Raw genomic sequence first — 25,520 nt, forward strand, 5'->3', positions numbered from 1 at the left:
AAAATCAATTAACTCTTAAACTACCTAGAAACCTTCCGTCTGATCAATGATCGCCAGTATGGATTCTGTCAATGTCGATCCACTGGTGATATTTTGGCTTATGTTACTCATTTATGGACAAATTCAATGGAAAAGTTTGGTGAAACACAAGCAATTCCTCTTGACATTTCAAAGGCTTTCAATCATGCTTGGCATAAAGGTCTTCTAAACAAGCTTCCATTTTATGGTTTGCCAAATGTTTTTTTTTAATTGGTTATCCAGTTTTCTTTCTGATCACTCACTGAGGGTGATGGTAGATGGCTCTCTGTCTTCTAACTTCTCCACTAATGCTGGTGTCCCCTAAGGTTCAATTCTTACCCCCACTCTTTTCCTCTTGTATATTAATGACCTTCTTCCATTGACTGGAAATCCTATCCATAATTTTGCCGATGATAGCACATTGCATTCCACTTTCCATTTTGAAAAACCTTGCCCTGCTCAATCAGCTTCAACTTCTCGAATATCCTCTAACAATTCCTTAAATGCTGATCTCCAGGTAATTCTCCAGTGGGGCAAAGGCAACTTAGTTGATTTCAATCCTTCTAAAACTCAGTCTTGTCTTATATCTCACAAAAAGGATTCTTCTGCTCCTTTGTTTATCTTTGGTGACACTCCGATTTCTAGGCAAGTTCATATATCTCTTTTGAGGATTTTACTGACTTCTAATCTCTCTTGGCACAAGCACATTACAAATATTGCTTCCTCTGCATCTAAAAAACTTGGTTTCTCTTTTGGTCTGGGTGTTACTTTTCTTCCAAACAACTGTTCACTCTGTACAGATTGTAAATCTGCCCTACCATGGAATATTGTTCCCACATCTGGGGTGGTGCCCCCAAAACCTCTCTCAGGCTTCTAGATTCCATTCAGAAGAGGGCAGTTAGGTTAATTAATGACTCCTCTCTAACAGAGTCTCTCCACTCTGTCTCATAGATGTACTGTTTCTGCTGCATGCTTTTTCTACAGATACGTCCATGGACACTGTTCTTCTGAATTGGCTTCTATAATTCCAGCTCTCTTTTTCAAAACAGTCCGAACACGTGCCGCCACCAGCTAACATTCATTTACTGTCCAACTTCAAACTCACAGAACCAACTTTTCATCTTCCTCGTTTATTCATTCAACTGCATTTTCTGGAACAACCTTCTTTCATACGTATTTCCTGAGAATTACAGTCTACAGAAGTTCAAGTGTAGTGTGAACAAATATCTTCTTTTGTCTTCTCAACCTCCAACCCAAGCACGGTACTGAGTACTATAGGGTCCAATACCTCTCGTGTTTGGAATTTTCATAAAAAAAAAAAAAAAAACATTAATAGGAGACGAGTTTCACTACAATATTTTCAATGTATTTAAGAAAGGCAAGACAGAAGGTGCCTGTGCACAAAAGCACAAAAATGAAAAGTAGCCTGTGGACAAAAAGTTTTACAGATTTAGAGGATACATATGCTAGTATAGAATCTGTGTGATGCAAATTAGAAGCAATGGTATAATGACAGTGGGAGTGACAGACAGACAGACCAGAAGATAGTAGAGACTCTGATGGGAGCCTCTACATGCAAATGGAATGGACAAACAAGTGTGAATGTATTATTATGGGTGATTTCAATCTGCTTCAAACTGATCAGAGCAACTCACCTGGAAGAACAAAATTTTTAAATCAACTTTGATGACTGTTATTTGTATCAGCATGTTAAGGACAGTACTAGAGGCAAGAATATTCTAGACCTCATCATCATCAGCCATTTTCAATCCACTGCAGGATGAAGGCCTCTCCAGCAACTTTCCAGTTCCTTCTGTTTTGAGCACTGGCCATCCATTTACTACCCACAAACTCATGAATTTCATCTATCCATCTCCGCCTTTGTCTTCCAGGTTTCTTCTAGCTCCTCTTGGATACCATTCTGTTATTTTCTTAGTCCATCTGTCATCATGTCTTTGAGCTATATATCCTGCCCAAGACCATTTTAGTTCTTTAGTTTTGATAAGAATGTCCTTTACTTGAGTTTGCTGCCTAATCCATGTGTTTCTCTTCTTATCTAACAGTCTGATTCCCAATATGATTTGTTCCATTCTTCGGTGTGTAGTTCTCAGCTTCTCTTCCATTCTTTTGGTGAGTGCCCAAGTTTCACTTCCATAAGTCATGGTGGGGAGTATACATTGGTTCATTATTTTATGTTTCAGACAAACTGGGATATTGCTCTTCAGTATGTGACTATATTTCCTGAATGCTATCCATCCAAAATTTATTCTTCTCTTGACTTCCATCCATTTATCATTATTACAGCTAATAACTTGTCCCAGATAAGATATGACTCCACCTTTTCAATTACTGCTCCTTCAATCATTATTTTCCTTTCTGTGGCATACTTGTTCATCATTACTTTTGTTTTAGCCATATTCATCTTTAGTCCAAAATCCTTACTAGCTGTGCATAACTGATTAAGATTTTCCTCTAATTCTTTGGGATCGTGGCTTATGACCACAATGTCATCTGCAAATCGTAAATGGTTTAGGTACTCTCCGTTCACACTGACCCCTTTCTGCGACCAGACTAATCTTCTGAAAGCTTCCTCAAGGGCAGCAGTAAACAGCTTTGGGGATATTGTGTATCCTTGTCGAACTCCTTTCTCAATTTTAAATTTCCTACTGTCTTTGTCTAGTCTAATAAAGGAGGTAGCACTCAAATATACTTTCTTCAAAGTCATTATATATGGAGTATCAATGCCTTGTCTTTCCAGTGCCCGAAACCTTGCCTTATGCTGTATGGAGTCATATGCCTTTTCATAATCCACAAATGCCAGGCATAATGGTGTTTTATATTCATTTGCTTTCTCCATTAGCTGTGATATTATGTGAAAGTGATTCATAGTTGAGAATCCTGTCCTAAAGCCAGCTTGCTCTTTCGGTTGATTCTCATCAAGTATTCTTTCTAATCTGTTAGTAATGACCCTTGTGAACAACTTGTAGATATGGGATAACAAGCTAATTGGTCTATAATTTCCAATTTATCTCCTTTCTTATGCAGCAAAACTATGATTGCATTATTCCACTGCTTAGGCGTCACACCTTTTCTAATGCACTTTGTGAAGAGCCTTGCCAGTTTTTGTGTTATGTCTCTTCCTCCAAATTTTAACAACTCTACAGTAATTTCATCTTCCCCCGGGGCTTTCTGATTCTTCATTTTCTTCAATGCATGTTCTACCTCATCAGGCAGAATATTGGGTATGTCGTATGTGTTGCTACTTTGCAATCCATCTTCCCCACTGTTGGCATCATTCCCCTGCTCCTTGTATAATTCTCTATAGTAGTCTTCTGCTATTTTAATTATGCCTTCTCTGCTGTTTATAAGTACACCATCGCTATTCTTCAGTTTCAGTATCATTTGTCTTTCTGTATTACTACTCATGGATGCTGATTTAAGTCCTTTGTTTTCCCTTAATGCTTGTTCTACTTTTCTTGTGTTAAATCTTCTTATGTCCTCTCTGAGTCTCTTTCTAATGGCTTTGCATAACTCAGTATACTCAATTTTCTCCCTGTCAGTTTTTTTTTTTTTTTTGATTTGGTAGTTGTTGGCGCATCAGCTTCTGTGGCCATATTGCACCTCCCAAGGTTTTTTTGCAGTACTTTGATCCAAGCCCGAGGCGGGAATCGAACCCGCGACCTTTGGGTTGCCGGGCAGGTACTTTACCCACTCGGCTAGCCCGGTCGGCCTTCCCTGTCAGTGTTTTTCTTGCTTTTCATTTGTTGTCTAAGGTTCATCACGACAAGTGTTTCTTGACTAATTTTTTCTTCTTTGGATTTCTTTTTCCCTATAGGTTTCTTGGGCTTTATCACTTTCAGAAAGTTGTAATATTCCTCGTCGATATCTTGATCTTGAGCAGTCTGCAGAAGCTCAAACTTGTTCTTAAGTTCCAGTACATACTGCTTTTTCTCTTCTTCTGTTATCTCAAAGACCTTTGTATTATTTACTCGAATCTGTTTTTTCCTTTCCTTTCCTACATCTATATCAAGTGTACATCTTACTATTCTGTGATCACTTCCAACATTTACCTTATTTAGGATGGTAACATCATTCACAATATATCTTCTGTTAGTGAGGATGAAGTTGATTTCATTAGTAGTTAATCCATTTGGACTTTTCCATGTCCACTTTCTGTTCACCCTTTTCTTGAAAAAAGTGTTCATTACTGACAGTCCTTGAGATTCTGCAAATTCCACAAGTCTTTCACCTCTTTCACCAATTCCAAAATTTCCTATAGTTCCGCTTTCTGCGCTGTTTTGTCTTTTTCCAACCTTAGCATTGAAGTCTCCCATAATAATAGTATAGTGGGTTTTCTGCTCATCTAGAAGACTCTCAATTTCGGTGTACATTTCTTCAACCTCTTCATCATCATGGCTCGATGTTGGTGCATAAATCATTATAATCTTTAGCTTGTACCTCTTAGAAATCTTGAGTATTAGTCTTGACACCCTTGGTGATGTACTTTTAAATTCCAAAATGTTGTTTTTAAAATCTTTATGGACCAGAAACCCAACTCCACCTTCACTCCTTTCACTGTTTCCATTGGTGTACAGCAGATTTCCACTTGATAAACTTATAAGTGTTTCATTTCTTCTTCTTGTTTCAGCCAAACCAATGATATTCCAATTCACATTTCTAATTCCTTTTCCAGCTCTAATATCCTGTCTTCGCCGATGAGTATCTTACATTATAACAGGCCAAGTTCAGTTTCCGTGTATGGCAGCCTGGTCGTACCCAGAGATTCTTAGCACCCTCTGCTTCCACTCTGATTCTCTCGCTGCCGTAAGAGGGAGAGTGAAAGCTGCTGGGGACTGAGGGCCCTTCTAGACCTAATCATCCATAACCAGTTGACATCATAGAGCTGACAGTACAGGAACCATTAGTAGGAGTGATCGTGGGATCTAAGTTGGATGATGGGGGGAGGGGAGAGAGCGCGTGCTACTGTTAAAGACAAAGGAATGGATTTTAATTTAGGGAAAGCAGATATACTTTCCTGAAATTATCAACTAATTATTTTCTAAAATTGACCTCTATCAGCTGTGGAGACAGCAGAAGAGAGTATATACATTAGAAATGTAACCTTTAAAGCTATAGTCGCAGAAGCTATGAATCCATATAAACTATTAAGCAAATATAGCACAAGGAGGATTCTGAAGTGGATGAATAATGAGCTAACCAGTTTAATAGAGCAGAAAATTATGGCATGGTGAAAGCAGCAGAGTTACAAAAAAGTAGCCTATAACAGCTAAAAGTTGATCTACAATAGTACCACAGAAAAGGTTAGGCTGGCAAAGGCAGATTATGAGAAATCGCTAGCTGTGTTAGTAAAGAACAGAGACAAGGAGGTTTTCATGTGTAAGAACACAAAGAAGAGAACAAATCAAATCACAATCTGTAATACAGTAGTGTCTCAGATTATCCAGCTGACGTGAATGAAATGAACAGGTGCTCTACATTAATAAAAGTAGGAGATCAAATTTTGGGTATGGACTTCACAAGGTAGATATGCTGCTGCTGGAGAAAGAAATGACTTAAAAAGAATAGCATTAAAAATAGTTACAAGGAGATCCAAAATATATGTTAATGATATACAGGAACTTTGCATAAGGCCACACCTTGAGTACTGCATACAGGTCTGGAAGTCACATTTTAGGAAGGATGTAGAGCTGCTGGAATGAGTACAGAGAAGGGCAATGAGATTGGTGAGGGGAACAAAAGGGTGCTCTTACCAAGAAAGGATTAAGTTCTGCAAACTGTAGCATCTGGAGACTAGGCACCTGTGAGGTGATCTGATTGAGGTGTATAAGGCTTTGAATGGTTTGAGCAAACTCAATGCTGATCGGATTCTTCCTCTTGCTCAGATTTTAATTAATGCTCCCTCCAGAACACTTGAGGGGGCATAAATTCAAATTGAGGAAAAACAGTTGCAGAATAGATATGCAGAAATTTGACTTTAGCCAGCAAGTGGCTGATTTCTGGAATAAACTTCTATCTGTCATTGTGGAAGTTGATAGCTTAAATAAATTCGAGGAAGAACTGAACAAACTTTTGGAGTGAATGGGAAGCGTTTTTTTTTTTTTTTGTTTTTGTTTTTTTTTGTTTTGTTTGGCCGTTGCTGTATAAGCTTGCTTTCTTGCATCATATACCACTACTAATGCTATATGGGCTAAAGCATTTGGTAATTAACTGGGGAATTTCAGTGCATCTACCATAGCAGAAGCTAGCATAGAATTAATGCCAGCAACAAGTTGTTCCCTAGAGATTGAAACTGCAGTCAGTGTGTCAGGCAGGATCATATTCCAGTTGTTGGTACAGGAAGATCAGGGCATTGTTCCAGGTTTGAGGCAAATCTAGATATAAAGTCAAGCCAGTAGTCAGGTTCAAGATTTAAGGGGAAATCAAAAGACCACTCAGAGCAGGAGCATTTACCTCTATGAAGGGTTATATCCAAATAATGCTTAATTGTTTGAGATTTCTGGTTATTAAATGTTGCACAGGCTCCAGAATAAGCTATCCTGTCTTGAACAGTTTGCAACTTCACACATTTTGTGCACATGCTGTTTTAACTTGAAACTCATATTAAGATGGAGTGTCCAACATCTTAATGTCCACCATGCTCTGGACTGAGACATGATAGAAATCCTCTCTGATGTTGCAAAGGTTGCAATTTTCTTAAGACAACTAGTAAACAAATTCATTGCAATTTCAAGATCACTATTTTCTAAGGCTGACCATAGGAGGACAAAAGCAGCCTCAACACATTTAGAAATACTCAAAAATATGGGACAACACTGAAGTTTGGAGCAGCCAATAACAATTGGCACGTGGTCCAAACTGAGATAAGTCTCTTGCAAGTAGTCAGGAGTGCAAGGAAAAGAGGCAATGATGAGATCTAGTTAGCTGTTCCCTCTAATCGGGAGATTGCTGATCATTTGTAACCCTGTACAAGAGGGGGGTTTGATATCAGCACTTGCAGAAGGTTAGCTAGCTGGAGAGGAACATTAAAGTTTCCACAGGCAAACTGCTAGCCTGAAGGATGAAGCTGGTTAATGATCCAGTTTGATATTTCATGGATGGCTTCGTATGAAGGTGTTGGGATACATATAACAATTACATCTATGAGGATTCTACGGTGGCTGAGAGTAACAGCAGGAACTTCATATGCTGGTTTGGCTAGAAACTTGATGAACAAGTGAGGGGCTCTTAATGAAAATTTCAACATCATCTTCTGCTTTACAGGCCTCTGAGTTAGAAGAGCGAGTTTCATGTAATTGTGCGATACTGGAGGGGGACAACTTGTTCTTAACCCATTGTTGAAAACAGTCGTTGTATTTAACAGAAATATTTGTCCAAGGCGGATCAGGTGGTGATATGTCCTGAAATATATTGCTGATGTCTATATTCCATGTTTGAATGAGTTCTTTAAGTCTAAGTGCAGCAGGTTGGTTTTCATTTGGCTTACTGTTGTAAAATAACTCCCATTCAGTATTATACAGACATTTCCAAATAGGGTGGGAGGGAAAAATTATTACTCGCTACTTACTCTACCGAACCAATGTTAGTGACTGAGTTGGCATCATTTAGGAAATGATGTCATTTGTATCATTTCTGTCTCTTAGAGTATGAACAATGTAATGTTTTATTCTCACGTCCACTACTTACTCTACTGAATCAACTTTAGTGACTGAGTTAGCATCATTAGCGCCATTCAGGAAGTGACATCATTTGTGTAATTTTTGTCTGAAAATTTCGTTACCAATTGGTTTTGCTTCAGTCCAAAAAGGTAGTAGGTTCCGCCAAAGATGTTTTCACACCAAAAATACACACACACACACACACATATATATATATATATATATATAAGTATAACCTGGTAGAAGGATCATGAAAAAGGCCTCCATAGCCGAGTGGTCAGGAGCAGCAGTACAATAGCATGCACTTTGAGTAGACGTGGGTTCAAGCCCTTGAATACTAAATACAGTTGATCTGCCAAGGCTTTTGGACCAGCATGGAAGATTATGAACCGTTTCCCTCAACACAAATTGTTGAGGAGGCCTCGATCCTACAGTGGATTCACAATGGCTGCAGATTTATTTATTATTATTTATGTAGTTGAAAGGGTTAATTAATAAGCAGATTAACTGCCAATTAATTAATTTAGTTAATAGATTAACTATTAACTAAAAGTGCAATCTCTAAAGAGTTTTTAGAGATTTTGAAAACAGAGAATTTAAAACAAAAAGAATAATTCTACCCTACTGAAAACTTCACTACCTTCAAGTTAGTATTAGCATTAGTAATGCCCACATGGTGCAAGAAAGCCTATGGCTTATGCTCCACCAGCCAAAAAAAAAAAAAAAACCGAATAGAACAATAAAAAAAAAAATAATAAATAAATAATAATAATTAATAAAAGAAAAGGAAATTAAACCTATCATCCTATGCGCTTCCCTGACCCGAAGGTACTATCCAGATGACCTTTGAATTTCCCCAAACTGTCAGCCTCTACCACCTATGTAGCAACTTATTCCAATAATTATAGCTCGCTGGCAAAATAAAACTTCATGCAGTCCAATCTAAACATTTTCCCCCGTAACTTGAATTTACGTCCCCTAGTTCTAGCATCATTTATAATCTTGAAAATTTCATCCTAATTCATTTTACTGATGCCTCTCAGAGCCTTAAACACCTCAATGAAATCTCCTATAAGGTGTCTAGTTTCCAAACTCTGCAACCCACATATTCGAAGTCTTTCTTCATAAGGATGCCCTTTTGCCGATCTCACCAGGCGAGTTACCCGTCTCTGCACCCTTTCAAGAAGCTCGATGTCTTTCTATAGGTGCAGTCCCCATACCTGAACACAGTATTCCAAGTGTGGTCTACCCATAATAGCCTTATATAATGGGATTATCACGTCCCTACCTCTACTTGCAAAAGTTTGATAGATCATCGATAGGACACCATGGACTTTCCTTGCAACCTGTTTACAATGCTCAGAGAATTTCATGTCTGATTGTATCGTAACACCCAAGTCCTTTTCCTCCAGTACTGGGTTTAGCTGAACTCCACCAAGTGAATAAGTTATTTTGGGATTACTGTTTTTCATGTCTTACTGTATCGTAACACCCAAGTCCCTTTCTTCCAATACTGGGTTTAGTTGAACTCCACCAAGTGAATAAGTTATTTTGGGATTACTGTTTCCCAGGTGTAATACCTTACACTTTGTTGGATTAAAGCATAGCTGCCATTTTTCTGACCATTCCTGAAGTCTATCTAGGTCTCTCTGAAGAAGCTCAGCTTGACAGTGATCATTAACTACTCTACCAATTTTAACATCATCTGCAAATTTAGACATCACGCCCTCTATCGCTTCGTTTATGAAAATTAAAAACAACAGTGGTCCTAATACTGATCCTTGGGGAACCACACTTCTTACATCAACCCAATCTGAGGAATAGCTATTTATCACAACCCTCTGCCTCCTGCCCTGAAGCCATCCTGCTATCCATCTAAGGATTTTCCCAGTGATTCCAACCTGTTCCAGCTTATAAAGCAACCACTCATGTGGGACTGAGTCAAAAGCTTTGCTGAAATCTAAATAAACAATGTTGAAATTATTCCCTAAATCCAGCTCGTGAGTGACCCTTTCAAAATAGCGAACCAGTTTTTGTTAAACATTTTCCCTTTACAAAACCATGCTGAGTATCATTGAGAATTTCAATTTGATCCAAATGATCCTGAATTCCACCCTTGATCATTGCCTCCATGATTTTCCGTACCACTGAAGTCAGACTGACAGGTCGATAATTTCCCACTTCACTCTTAGAGCCACCCACAATTTCCCATTGCCACAAAAGGTTTTTCATTTGTAAATATCGATGCAAAATAACTGTTGAGTTCATCTGCAATGACAGCTGGTGTATTTAATACTATCCCCTTTCCCTTATGTAAAGATCCGATCTGGTTTGTCCTGCTCTTCTTGGCATTTATATATGTGAAGAATTCCTTATCCCCCCCCCCTCTTTGCTCTGTTTGCTAGTGATTTCTCATAAACTGCCTTTGCCTGTCGAACCTTTTCTGTGGCTCTATTACAGATCATCTTGTAGCTGTTATAGGCTTCAGTACTTTTTATTGCTCTGTAACCTTTCCATGCCACCTTTTTCTGCTCAAGTAATGTGGCAACTTCACTATTCATCCAACTTGGAACCCTCTTCGTGGAGTATTCTTTTAATGGTAAATACGCATTCAAGGCATCTGTGATTAATGTTTTAAAAGCATACCACAGTTCAAATGTACATTGTCTGTGCGATATCTATCCAGTTAATAGAGGCCATGTAGTACCTTAAGGCATCGTAATTTCCTTTTCTGAAATTAAAACCCATTCCGTTGCCTTTTACTACTGCTACCTCTCTCATCGTCATCCACCGTAGAACTCCACGATCACTTCCTGCTACTGGTTCCTCTACTGTCAGCCCTGTTATGTCATCTGATTCATGGGTGATGATGATGAGGTCTAGGATATTCTTTTCTCTAGTACTTTCCCTGACATGTTGACACAAATAACAGTCATCTAGTTGATTTAAAAATTTTGCTCCCCATGTCGAGTTTCCTTCCCATTTACTCCAATCAATTAGAGGCAAATTGAAATCACCCATAATAAGACATTGACGTTTACTTGCCCATTCCATTTGCATGTAGAGGCTTTCGTCATAAACTTCACAATCACCTGGTCTGTAGATTTCTCCTACTCGCATTATATCTTTGTTTCCAACTATCTCACACCATACAGTTTCTATACTAGCATGTGAAACATCTGAATCCGGGAAAGCTATCGTCGCACTGAGGCTGCTTCTGATAAGAAGCATTATCCCACCACCCCTTCTATCTACCCTATCCTTCCTAAATACATTATACAAGCCATACTGAAACTCATCATCCCCAATTTCCGGGTGGCACCACATCTCTGTAAGCCCTATTATGTCCGCGTTACTTGTTTTAACCAGCAGTTTGAATTTGCTCATTTTACTGATGAAACTTGTAACGTTACTATATAAACAATTAAGACTTACTGTTCTTGTATATTTAACAACCCTAACACAACCCTTGAAGTTTTTTAGGCTCTTTTCTCTGGCATTAGCTATCCGCTCACCTGAAACGTTTCTGCCCCCAGAACATTTAGATAATATGTCCAGTTGGGGTTACAGATAAGAACTCTTGAGGTATGTGGAAGAGTTACTTTGACCAATATTATCAGATAAACATGTGTCAGTATTACCCACATCCCCCCTAACTGGCAGTTTCCCTGAACCTTTAAGGTATCCTCAATAATACTGGCAAAAACTTTTGTACCACCTTTGTTTAAGTGTATCCCATCTCTACAAAACAAATTCCTTCTACCTACAAGTGTGGGCCATGCTAATAGAAATATCCCCCTAAAGCCTTGCAGAGTCCTTCAAGTCTTGAGTTAATCCACAAGGCTTTTAACATATAATCCCTCCTATCGTGTCTGGACAGAATTGCAGACACATAGACATTGTGGCCTAGCTCGCAGCATTTCCTCAGCATGGTCCTGTATTTTTCCAACAAATCATCAGATCGTGTACATTTAATGTCATTTGTCCCTACATGAATAATAATATTCTCTTTACCCCCCTTAAAATCTGACAATCTGTTGGTGACATCATTTATAGTTTCTCCCTGCAGACATATCCTGGTTCTACTCCACCTATCCTTATTACAAAAAAACTTATTTTATATATTACTTATATATTACGACTACAATACTTGCTTTGGTAATGGCACTAACAATTTTTCTGCTTAGTCACTTGCTGTGACTAAGCAGAAAAATGCAGTAATAACCATAGAGACACTGTTTCTGGTCAGTTTTGAAAAACATCGCTGTTTCATCCCTCATTTGGAAGCAAATTACACAATAAGCTAAAAAACCCAAAAAAAGCTGGCTAATTTTTAGAGAAGGTTGAATCTTCTGTTGTCATGGGGAATGAACAGTTCTTTCTTTGTAAACAGGTTAGTTAGTGTAGCTGTTTTTATTTGTTTATGTGACAGTGTATTAGATTAATTTAAAAAAAAAAAAAAACTAGGATGATTTTACAAAAATATTAAAAAATAATAATAATAAAAATAAGCAACTACAGCAGCTATGAACTTCAAATTTTATATTTGTAATTGGAGGTCACTACTGACATTTTCTTACAGAATGAATGAAAAATCTTCAGATGGTGCTGCATTATAAATGTACAAAAAGTTGCATTTTTAAAATTTAAGATAAAAAATGACTATTGTAGATACGTTGACAATATGCCACTTTTATCAGTATGAAAACATTTAATGAGAAATATATCCTTTTTGCTCATTACTGACTTTTAAAGTTGAACTAAAAAATTGATGTCACCAACGTTTATGAAATTACATTTTCAGGAAAACAGAATGATATTTTGCTGTTAGATATTTTGTAAGTCCACACAACATTGGTGACCAGTAAGAAAAAATTAACGAAAAATAATTTTTCCAAGAAAGTTACAGTGGAAGAGAAATGCATTCATATACTGTAAAAATCATCAGAATATGTAATGTCGTAAGCAATTCCATTTCCCTCTATGTACTCAGTGAACAGAACCACTTAACTGTTATGCTCACCCATCCTTAGATCATTTCACATGAAATTTTATTGAGAGGTATGATATGTATTGTTGGTGGTGCTGGAGCTGATAAAAGTAGCTGACACTGTTTGTGCAGCTGGTTATCACAGAAACAGCTGTCTTCAAGAGAAATTAATGTAGTTTGCTGAAACCATGAAAAATTTTTACCATTGGCCTGCTTATGGGAATAAACTGGAATAAAAATTATTTATGCAAAATAATTTAAAAACTAAATTTTTGTTCCTAAAAGCAGTGACGTTAGTAAAAAGTTGCTTAAAAATTTGAAGGTTTTGAGAAAATTCAATGAACTGCAAATAAAAGTTTGTCATAATCTGCTTGATACTGTAGTTTTTAGTGTTTTGCACCAACCTTGCGTAGAGATAAAAATAAAAACACCAAGGAAACTGAACTTTTGATAACTGTGTTTATAATAAATTACAATAACCTGTATTTACAATAAATTTAACTTTACAATAAACTATACATATGAATTATTAAAATCTGCTACATTACAATCAATAAAATGCATTAAAATATACTAGATTAAAAGCGATAAAAACGATAAAAACCGTAGCTTTCAAAGGCTCCAGCCTTCTTCTTCAGCGGTGTTTTCTTGTTCTGCAGTACATCTTTAAATATCAGCAGGTTAATGGTACTCCTCACGTGTTTTCATTCACACGTGTTCCGTTCTCTTGCGTTGTGGAACCGGAAGTGGCTCGAGCGGAAGTCATACGGAACCGTTCATCCCTTCTGAGGATAGTGGTCTCAAAGATGGGATGAATCCGCGTACCTCTATCTCTATTAATGTTAATTGTAGAACAAATCCGCAAACTCTCGAGCCACTTACGGTCCCAGAACTTATGCGCCCAATCGGTGATGATAGCATCGTCCGGGGAGATCTGGTGTTGCTTCTCCCAAAAATGCTCGGCCACGGCGGACTTGCCATATTCCGCATTTCTTATTGCCTTAGTGTGTTCCCCCAGACGATCTTTAAGACGGCGTTTTGTTTCCCCTACATAACATTCCCCACAATCCGGGCATCTAATGCTATATACGACCCCACTTGTGTTCTCTTTTTGAATGGGGTCTTTAACCTGAGACACGATTGTGTGCAGCCTCCGACCCGGAAGCTGCACACAACGTGTCTGGTACTTTCTTAGTATTCTAGCTATATGATCAGTCAAACCCGGATAGTAGGGAATGTATGCAGTGGCTATTGGTGTAAAAGGCTCGCCTCTCCTCTGATTTCCTTTAACATATTTCTCTATAATCCTCTGGGGGTAACCACATTTTGCAAGATCCGTCATGACCCGTTCATACTCTAACTTTCTATCATCGGAGGTACTGCAATGTGATTTTGCTCTATCAACTAAAGTTCTTATCACACTGTTCCTATGATGGTTGGTCTGAGCTGAGCTGTAATGCAAATACTGCCCTTTACGCATGGACTTCCTATATACCCTAGTCTTTAGCTGTCGATCTTCCCTACAGACCAACACATCTAGGAACGGCAAAACCCCTCCTCCTTCTACCTCCGATGTAAATTGTATGAATGGGGAGAAGTCATTTAAGATGTTCAACACCTGATCTTCACTCCCCTTACGAATAATTGAAAACGTATCATCCACATACCTTTTCCAGGGGCGCATAGGGAGAACACTAGCATTAAATATTCTGGCCTCGAGCTCCTCCATAGCTAAATTAGCTATAATTGCGCTAATGGGGGAGCCCATGGCTGTACCATTAACCTGCTTATACATAGTGTTGTCAAACACCATAGTGGTGCTTGAGAGGCATAACTCTATTCCTTTCTCAATATCCTCTAGCTTTAGCTGCGTTCTAGTATTTAGGGTGGTGTCCCTCTGTAACGTCATGTGTGCACACCACACCCCATGTTCAATCGGAATACATGTAAATAGCGATTTCACGTCGAAAGAGATCGTGATTTCATTCTCTTCTATGGGTTGGCTTCTAATAAACTGCACAAAATCTTTACTATCTTTAATACTGTATTCTGAAAGTCCCACTAGTGGGGATAATAATTTGGCTAAGAAACCAGAAAGTGCATAGGTTGGACTGCCTATAAATGAGACTATGGGTCTAAGTGGCACATCTACTTTGTGAATTTTAGGCAAGCCATAAAATCTTGGCATTTGGCTACCTGTAGCGTGCAACATCCAATATTGTTCCTTAGAAATTTTGTTAGACTTAAGCCAACCCTGCACCATTCTGTTCACTTGCCGTTCCAAACTAAGAAGTGGACTTTTCTGAATAACTTTATAAGTCATCTGATCTTCCAATAAACCCAACGCTTTATTTCTATATGCTTCCTTATCAAGAACCACAGTTGCTCTGCCCTTGTCCGCGGGTAGGACTACGATGCTATCATCTTGTTTAAGGCTTCTAAGCGCTAATTTTTGCTTCACATTAAGATTGGAGGGGGCATCTTTAGCTTGACTTAGGATCGCTGCTACTTTTACTCTAACTTTTACTTTTTAAAAACTACAGTATGAATATACCCAACCTCAGAGGCCTGTTTGAAGAATAATCTGCTTGAATTTCTTAAATATGAAGCTTAATGTTTTCAATTGAACCAAACAAATTAATATCAGATTAATCACAGATTAAAAGTTAATTTAGAGAAATCTAAAAGCCCTTTATTCCAAAATAAAGGGATATCCCCTTAGAATAATGGTCAAAACTGGGCTTGCACCATAGCAGAAAATAAAAAAAATACCTGAGAAACAAGAATGCCCTGTTGCCAGTGGATTTCTATGAATTCGCTATTATGATTGGTTTTGTAGTTTTGTCTAACACACATTAGTATAAGTAGAGGCACATGATGCAAGAAAGCAAGCTTATAAAAACCCCTTCCCATTTCACTGATCCATTCATTCCAAATGTTTGTCTAGTTCTGCCTTCAATTTATTTAAGCTATCAACTTCCACATCTACAGATGGAAGTTTATTCCAGCAACCAATTACCCGCTGGCTAAAGGCAAACTCCTGAACTTCTATTCTACAACTGTCTTTCATCAGATTGAATCTATGCCATCTCAGGTTTGTAATCTGAGCAAGAGGAAGAATCCCATCAGAATTGAGCCTGCTCAATCCATTCAAGGCCTTATACACCTCAATCATATTGCCTTGCAGGTGCCAGTCTCCAGAAGCTGCAATTTGCAGAACTTATGCCTTTCTTCATAAGAGCACCCCTTTGTTCCCTTCACCAGTCTTGTTGCTCTTCTCTGTACTCATTCTAGCAACTCTATACATCCTTCTTAAAATGAGGCTTCCAGACCTGTACACAGTACTCAAGGTATGGCCTGACCATTGCCTTATACAGGGGAATAATCACATCTTCATCCCTGCTTGCAAAATTCCTGTAAATCATTTACAAGACCCCATGACCTACTCTGGCAGCCTGTCTGCACTACTCAGAAAACTTCATATCTGACTGCACAATTACCCCAGGTCTCTTTCATTCTCCACTATCCTGAATGTAACACCACATAGTTGGTACATTCCTCTGCAGTTAGTGCTACCCAATGCCATACTTCGCATTTGTCAATGTTAAACTTCAGTTGCCACTTCTTAGCCCATCTACCCAACTTTTCCAGATCCCGTTGCAGCAGCATACTGCCATTACTGTTATTAACAACCCTGTCAACTTTTGGATCATCTGCAAACTTTGACATTAAGTTTGATATACCTTCATCAATATCATCAATCAAATTATTCAGACAAGACTTCCCCTTCACAAACTCATGCTGTGTCTGTATTATTACTGCTGTCTTGTCTAGATGATCCTGCAATGCTTCTTTAATCAGTGACTCCATTATTTTCCCTGGAACAGAAATCATTTCACAGGCCTGTAATTACTCGTGTCACCCTTTGATCCCCTTTTCCAGTCTGTGGAGACTCCCCACCCCCCTGAAATTCCCCAACAATTGGCTTTACAGGCTGCTCCTCATTCCAAAAGAAGTAGTGCAAGAATCATTTCCACCTCTGCCTGCGGCTACTATTAATCTTTTAGTCTGTGAATCTCCTCAAGCTAGCAGTTTTCCGACCCCCTAACATTGCCTCGATGGCATCAGCGAATATTCTTGCACCCCTTCTATTTGAGTGTGTCCTATCCCTGTAGAAGTTTTTAAACAACTAATGCTTATCTTTATGTAAAAGTAGCCAGTGACAAAATTTTTATGGGAATCTTCCCCACCCCTAGAATGATCACTTAATAATCACAAAAATATTTTTAAAAAGTAATTTCTTTTCGTACCTGGAAGATCAAGATCCATAACAAAGCGAACAACAACCGACTGCAGGTTATATTTAGGAAGTTCAGTCAATCCAATAAACCTTGCTATTTTTCCTGTAAGTTTTTTAATTTCTTTTATGTGAGGTAGATTGATCTGAAAGATAAATTTATAATACAAAGATACTTCAAATCAAAACAACAAAAGTTAAATGAACGATTTATTCAATTTTTAATCATTTAGAGCCAAGTCAGAAGAACCAGACAATGTGGTAGCACTTCAAGACACACACACACACACACACACATCTTCATCAGTTACATGGGCAATATGACAATCATCATATTATAACATAATTCTTTGAGGCAAAAAGGCCTTAGATGACTCATAGGCATTACCCATAACAAAGCACCATCAATGGCTGTCTTCTTTTTATTTAAATCTCCAAAATAATCACATCCCTGTCCCCATATATGGTTAGCATCATTTTCCCTACAGATGACACTGTAAACAGATCTGATGCTCATACTGAGTTCCATGCTCAGTGTAAGCATTAAATTAGAAAAATCATCATTTTGAATTTGTGAACAACTTAATATGCTGGTTTTTGTGAATGCAAATAAAAACAACAGAAATATTGTCTGGCATGGCAATTAAGATAGCCTAGCCAGGTCATGAAAAATCTTCCAAATCACAGGCACTCCAATTTTGAACCCATCTGTCACAAACAGTTCTCACCATAAACATTAACCATCCTATAATGAACTACTCGCTCAGACTGGGGTTTAAAAAAGCATGCTTTAACATTATATTATAAGGCAATTTTTCTGCCTATTGTTTCATATGGTTCGGTAATATGGTATAAAAGATTGGACAATGTTAAATTCAGAAATAAACTTTAGTCTATACAGCAATTAATGTTTTTGGCGATTTGTAGAGCCTGTAGAACAGTATTCACTAATGCCCTACAAGTAATTGTTGGACATCTACCTTTGGATTATTCTATTATCCACAGAGCACGTTGCTACCATCTTAAGAAGGGAATCAAATTCACTTATTTAAATTTATTAAGTGATTTTGCAGATCAAAGTGTTGTTACTAAAAAAGATGTTATGAAAAAACTTTTATCCTTGTGACAAGACCGTTGGAATACCAGCGAAACTGGTGATGTGACAAGGCTATTTGTCCCTAATGTTCAATTTATGTTTAACAACAAAAAGTGTAGTTGGTTTTATCCATATATGGTGTTGTCTTATATACTAACATGTCATGATTCTTTGAACGAAAAATTGTTTAAATTTGGATTGGTGACGAATCCTAATTGTTTGGGTGGTGCTAGGGAAACCTGGCACCATATCTTATATGATTGCTATTTATATTCAGAATATAGACACAATTTAAGGCAGGTCAAACCAGAACTAAGTGCTGGTAATGAACATAAACTTTTAGCCAATTATGTATATTTTAGTGCCCTACAGGAATTTAGTTGTAAGGTTTTTAGTAAACTAAGGCATTTATATACCTTGATAAATTATGAATGAAATATACGCTATACTCTTCTTTTTTCTTCCCCCTCGTTGAAATCACAAGTGTTTTTTATTTTTTTGTTTTGTTTTATTGGCATCAGCGGGTTGATAGGGCAGGATTTTCCACTCCTGCGGATTCGACAGATTTTTTTTTATTATTATAATTTTTTTTTGTGTTTTTATTATTATTATTTATTTTATTATAATTATTTTTTATATATATATAAGTTATATTAATATATTGAATTAACTATGCATAAATGGATGTGAAAGTTGCACAAAGTGCTAGTAACTAGAAGGGTGAAGAAAGTAGAAAAAGAAATGTAGATTTATGAAAGGTGAAAGAATGTTAACCTCCTAGAGATTATGATGAATTAAGAAAATTATGGGTTGAATTGCCAAGCCAACATAACAGTTCCCCCACTTTATATTAGCTTGGCAATTCAGCCCATAATTTTCTTAATTCATCATAACCTTAAGGATATTAACATTCTTTCACCTTTCATAAATCTACTACACTTCTTTTTCTACTTTCCTCACCCTTCTAGTTACTGGCACTTTGTGTAACTTTCACATCCATTTATGCATGCTTAATTCAATATATTAATAATATAACTTATATATACTCTTGCATCCTTTAATGCTGCTTTGCGCTTTTAGGTGCATTTGTCATACCTGATTTATTAATCCTGCATTCACTGAAACCATTTCATCAACTTTATACCTCTTTTCATATGTAACCTTTTAAACATTACCTTTACGGGGTTACATTGAATACCCATTTATATATATATATATTTTTTTTTTTTTAAGGCTTCCAGACCTAGACAATCTGAGTTATTATTATTATTGTTATTATTTAATTTTTAGGAGCATTAGCAACTAAGGCCATATTGCTACGGGGATGTGCGGTGGTCATTCCCTGACCTTTCTGCATCCTCCGTATTTGGTAGTCACGGGCTCGAACCCCGGTCTAATCAAGAAGCGTGTGCTACGCACTGCTGATCCTACCCACCTGGCTACGGAGGCGGTGGGCAATCTGGGAGTGGGATTGCTGGCACCCTCTGGTCTAGCACTACTACCAAAGGGTGCAGGATTTTGTGCGGTTGGCACAGTCAAATTAGCCAAAAAATATTTATAAAACAATTCCATCTAAATGTTTGTCCAGTTCCTTCTTAAATTTCTTTAACCTATCAACTTCCACAACGACAGATGGAAGTTTGTTCCAGCAATTAACCACACGATGGCTAAAGGCAAATTGCCACACATCTATTCTACATCTGTCTTTCCTCAATTTGAATTTATGCCCCTTAGGTTTGTAATCTGAACAAGCGGAAGAATCCCATCACAATTCAGCATGCTCAACCCATTCAAGGCCTTTTACACTCAATCATATCACCTCGCAGGTGCCTAGTCTCCAACCACTGCAATTTGCAGAACTTAAGCCTCTCTTGGTAAGAGGATCTCTTCATTCTCCTCACCAATCTCGTTGCCCTTCTCTGTACATGCTGACGAAAATCTACATTCTTTCCTAAAACGAGGCCTCCAGACCTGTACGCAGTACTCAAGGCGTGGCCTGACCATTGCCTTATACAGAGGGACAATCACTTCCTTTTCCCTGCTAGCAAAATTCCTGTATATCATTGACAAAACCACAACCTGCCCTGACAGCCTGTCTGCATTGCTCAGAAAACTTCACATCTGACTGCACAATTACTCCCAGGTCTTTTCTATTTTCTACCACCTTAAGTGTAGTACCACAGAGTTGGTACGTTTCTCTTGGGTTACTTCTATCCACATGTCCCCGCATGTGTGGGTGTGTCTGCGCAAGAGGAAGAATACCATCAGTATTGAGTTTTATCCATCCATTAAAAGCCTTAAACACCTCAATCAGATCACCTATAACGTAAAATTATATAGAATAATTCGCATACCTGCATTTAGTATTCTATTAGATAGTGTAGTGTAGTATTGCCAATTAATTAATTAAATTTATTGATCTTATTAATTTAAAATATCATGTCCCAGACTAGAGCAGAAAAGCAATGGACACAAAGTGGCAGGAGTGCTATGACTCGGGGAAGAACTGAGAAGGGCGATTCTCCAACGCATCACAGCCTAAAAAAATGCACAACTTGTGAAATGTTTGCCGAACTCTCTGGAACGGAACATGATCTAGCCAAGGAGAATGTCTTTGTGTGTGTGACAGGTGCAGAGAGTGTCTAGAAATTAGGTGTCAGCTCAGCGTTCTGATGGGCGTCTATGAGGGCTTGAGGTGTAGGGAAGATGCCCTCGAAGAATTTAATATGAGGGGACCGTCAAGCTCTCAGCTGCGCAACTCAACACCAGAGCTCACTCCTGGGCATCAGGCAACACAGCGGCAATCTCCAAGGCAGAATGCGCTGGTCCCACAGGACTTAGTTATCGTTGGTGACTCTATTGTCAAGGAGACAGAGAATATATTGTGTAAAAAGGATAGATGGAATAGGACCAGGGTATGTCTGCCAGGGACAAAAGTTGATGACATTGAAAAGCATATATCTTTTAAGGGCACAAAGGGTGATATTGTACAGGTTGGCACCAATGACATTAAGAGTAGGAGATCTGCAGATTTACTTAACAAGTACAGGTCAATGTTGCAAACAAGTCGTGAATTAGGGTTAAATTTGAAAGTGTCTGCAATTCTGCCCAGACACGATAGGAGGGAGTACATGATGAGAGCCTTGTCATCAATTCGGCCCTGAAGGAAATGTGGAAGGCTCAATGGGTAAAATTTTTTTCAGCCTGGTCTGTGCTTGTTAACAGGAGAGACTGCTTCTACAGGGATGGATACACTTAAATAGAAAGGGTGCAAGAATATTTGCTGATGCTATCAAGGCAGTGTTAGGTGGGTCAGAAAAACTGCTAGTTTGAGAGGATTTACAGACTAAAAGATTAAAGGTAGCCGCAGGCAGAGATGAAGGCGATTCTAGCACTACTTCTATTAGAATAAGCAGTGGCGTGGAGCGAGGGGTGTTGGGGTTTTCAGGGACTGATGGCAGTCATCATGAAACAGGTGGGTATATGGGATGTGTTAGGGTAACTAATTATAAGAATAGGTACATGTATACTTGATTATGTATTGCTAGAAGTATAGTAAATAAATTTGATGAATTTGAAGGGTTGATCAAGACATCAAAGGCGGATATTGTTGGGATAGCAGAGATGTGGTGTCACACAAATATAATGAATGCAGAAATGGAATTTGGGGAGTACAATGTGTACAGAAAGGATAGACAGGATAGGAAGTGAGGAGGTGTTATGCTGTTAATTAAGAAAAACATAAAATCAAAAGAAGTGTATCCAGTTGTTATAAATGAACAGTGCACTGTTGAGTCAGTTTGGTGTGACATAAGCACTGCGAAAGCAAAAAAAAAAGAGTAGAAGCGTGTTATAGGCCTAATGACTCGAATGAGTACAATGAACAATTGTACAGAGAAATAGAGTGGGCTAGTAAATCAGAATGTCTTATAATGGGGGATTTTAACTTTCCAGATATAGACTGGAACTTGTGGGTTGGTCACTAGCACAACTAGTAAGACTTTCGTGGATTTATTGGATGATTGTTCTCAAACATGCCCCTGCAGCAGCATGTTCGAGAGGCAACCAGAGAGGGTAATACTCCTGATCTGGTTATCAGCAGTGATCATTCGTGTATTAAGAATTGGCAGATAAAGGAACTATTAGGTGGCAGTGATCACAGTGTATTGATCTGTGATTTACTTAAAGATATAATTACCATCAGATGTAAAGGAAGGGGTTTTTGCTTCCATAAAGGTGACTACAGTGGTTTCAGACAGTTTTTAAATTCTGTACAATGGGACCAACTGATGATGTTACCAAAAGCAAATTCATAGTGGGAAGCAGCATTCAAGGAATTAATATTGGAAGCTACTAAACGTTTCACACCTATTAAGAAATATTGTTCAAGGTTTAGGCCTAAATGGTTGTCAAATGAACTAATGAGACTCGTGGCAGAGAAGAAAAATGCATGGGATGCATATAAATTATCAGGTCAGGCGACACAGAAGCCTATGGCAGATATAAGCTAGTCTGTAATCAAGTCACAAAGGAGGTTAGGCAGGTGAAGACAGATTACGAGAAATCATTGGCAAAGGATGCTAAGAAAAACAGCAAGGATTTCTTTACTTATATAAACTCTAAAAGGAAGGGGATGAATCAGATTAGCCCACTTGATATTGATGGTTCGACTGTTGATCATCCTGCTTAGATAGCAAACAAACTGAATGAGTATTTTGCATCTACATTCACACATGATAAGTTATTAAGTTTAAAAATCCCACATGGTTATCAAATTGTAGCAGGGTGCTTAATGATTTTGTAATAACTGAGAACAAAGAGGAGGAGAAATTGTTGAAGTTAAACATAAGAAAGGCACCTGGGGTGTATGGGATCTATACAGTTATATTAAAGAAGGCAGCAAAGGAACTAAGCAAACCCTTAGCCATAATTATGAGAGTATCCTTGGACTCAGGGGAGTTCCCCACAGACTGCAGATGTGCAAATGTGTCTTTTGACACTTTTGCGCATGGAAGACTACTGTACAAATTGGAGCAGAATGGTATTAAGGGTAAGTTGCTACAATGGATAAAAGGATGGCTGAGTGAGAGAAGACAGTGGGTGGTAATCAATGGGTGCTGCTCTTCGTGGACTAATTAGTCCCACAGGGTTCGGTTTTGGAGTCCCACGGGGTTCGGTGTTGGGTCCACTGTTGTTTTGTATATTTATGAATGATATTGATGAAGGTATATCAGGCTTAGTATCGAAATTTGCAGATGATACAAAGGTTAGCAGAGTTGTTAATGACACTAATGGCAGTGTGTTACTGCAACAGTATCTAGAAAATTTCGGCAGATGGGCTGAGAAGTGGCAACTGAAGTTTAACACTGAAAAATGCAAAGTACTACATATGGGTAGAAGTAACTCCAGAGAAACGTACCAACTGTGTGGTACTACACTTAAGGTGGCAGAAAATGAAAAAGACCTGGGAGTAATTGTGCAATCAGATATGAAGTTTTCTAAGCAATGCAGACAGGCTGCCAGGGCAGGTCATAGGGTGTTGTCAATGATATACAGGAATTTTGGTAGAAGGGAAAAAGAGGTGATTGTCCCTCTGTATGAGGCAATGGTCAGGCCATGCCTTGAGGACTGCGTGCAGGTCTGGAGGCCTCATTTTAGGAAGGATGTAGATTTGCTTGAGTGTGTACAGAGAAGGGCAACAAGATTAGTGAGGGGAATGAAGGGATCCTCTTACCAAGAGAGGCTTAAGTTCTGTAAATTGTAGTGGCTGGTGATTTGGCACCTGCGAGGTGATCTGATTCAGGTGTATAAGGCCTTGAATGGGTTGAGCACACTGAATTCTGATGGGATTCTTCCACTTGTTCAGATTACAAACTTAAGCAGGCATAAATTGAAATTGAGGAAGGACATATGTAGAATAGATGTGTGGAAATTTGCCTTTAGCCAGCGGGTGGTTAATTGCTTGAACAAACTTCCCTCTGTAGTTGTGGAAGTTGATAGGTTAAATAAATTTAAGGGGGAACTGGACAAATATTTAGAGGGGATTGTTTTGTATTTTTTTTTTTTTTTTTGGCTGATGCTGCAATAAGCTCATACACTATTTCTTGCATCACGTGCCACTACTACTACTACTACTACTACCTCGCAGGTACCAGTCACCATACATTGCAATTTTTGCATAAGATCGACATCCTTCCTAAAATGAGGCCTTCAGACCTGTATGCAGTACTCAAGATGTGGTCTAACCATTGCCTTGCATTAATTGGATAATCACCTCCTTATTCCTGCTAGCAAAGGCCCTGTATGTCATTAACAAAAGATCTTTAACTGTCCCGGCAGTCCATCTTTGCTGCTCAGAGAACTTCATATCTGATTGGTCCACTTGATGTTGGTAGTTCGACTGTTGATGATACTGCTCAGACAGCTGACAAACTGAATGAGTATTTTGCATCTACATGCACACATGAGGAGATATTCAATGAGGGGAGTGCCAGAAGTTTATCAAACGCTAACATGGAGCTAAATGATTTTGTAATAACGGAGAGCAAAGTGGAGTTGAAATTGTTCAAGTTAAACATAAAAAAGGCACCTGGGGCAGATGGAATCTATCCACTTATATTGAAGGAGGCAGCAAGAGAAGTAAGCAAACCATTAACCATAATTATGAGAGCATCCTTAGATTCAGGGGAGGTCCCCATGGACTGGAGATGTGCAAATGTATCCCAATTAACAAAGGGTGACACAAATAATTATAGACTTGTTAGTTTAACTTCTGTCCCAGGTAAAATAATGGAGTCACTGGTTAAAGAAGTGAGGCAAGATCACCTAGACAAGACTGCAGTAATAGTTCAGGCACAGCATGGGTTTGTTAAGGGGAAACCTTGTCTGACCAATTTGATTGGATACTACTACGATGTGGTCACAAAAGACCTGGATGCAAGAAATAATTTTGATATCATATACAGTAGACTCTTGATTTTCCAGGATAGAGGGTAAAAAACAAATCCCAGATAATCGATTTCCCGGTTAATCCAAAAACACAAAAGTCCCCGACACATGTAATATTAACATAGGTTGTAACTTCTTACTTCATCAAGTTTTATGTAACTCGGGAATGACTAATAACATACTGCTGCTATATTATTATTGACAAATCTGAATTCCGTGCAATACTTGTTAATGTTTTTGTCATTTTCATACATCCTTATTAGTTTAGTTTTCTGATCCAAATTGTTGGTAGATTTACTAGTAGCGCTGTCACTTATTCTCTTAGTCGGCATCATGATAACGGTCAAAATGAAATTTTCTGAAAGCAACTTCACAGGGTTAAGGGGGAAACACTATTATCACCTCAAGCGAACTCACATTTTACTAAAGCACATTTCTGGAGGTCACTGCATTTAAACAATTTGCACCTTCCGGGTTACTGGGCTTTTCTGTTCA

At 38.3% G+C, this 25,520-nt stretch overlaps 1 protein-coding gene across 1 annotated transcript in view; it reads right to left on the reverse strand.

Moving 5' to 3' along the window:
- Positions 1-25,520, reverse strand: part of LOC150087275 (TATA box-binding protein-associated factor RNA polymerase I subunit B-like) — a 308,013-nt gene that overhangs the window by 133,827 nt on the left and 148,666 nt on the right. The window contains exon 8 of the mRNA XM_090372434.1: positions 16,995-17,127. Coding sequence (XP_090228560.1) covers positions 16,995-17,127 — 133 coding nt within the window. The remainder of the gene's footprint in view (positions 1-16,994; positions 17,128-25,520) is intronic.

Source organism: Mastigoproctus giganteus, chromosome 4 (assembly GCF_048544385.1).
Source record: "Mastigoproctus giganteus isolate SK-2022 chromosome 4, ASM4854438v1, whole genome shotgun sequence".
Classification (NCBI taxonomy): Eukaryota; Metazoa; Arthropoda; class Arachnida; order Uropygi; family Thelyphonidae; genus Mastigoproctus; species Mastigoproctus giganteus.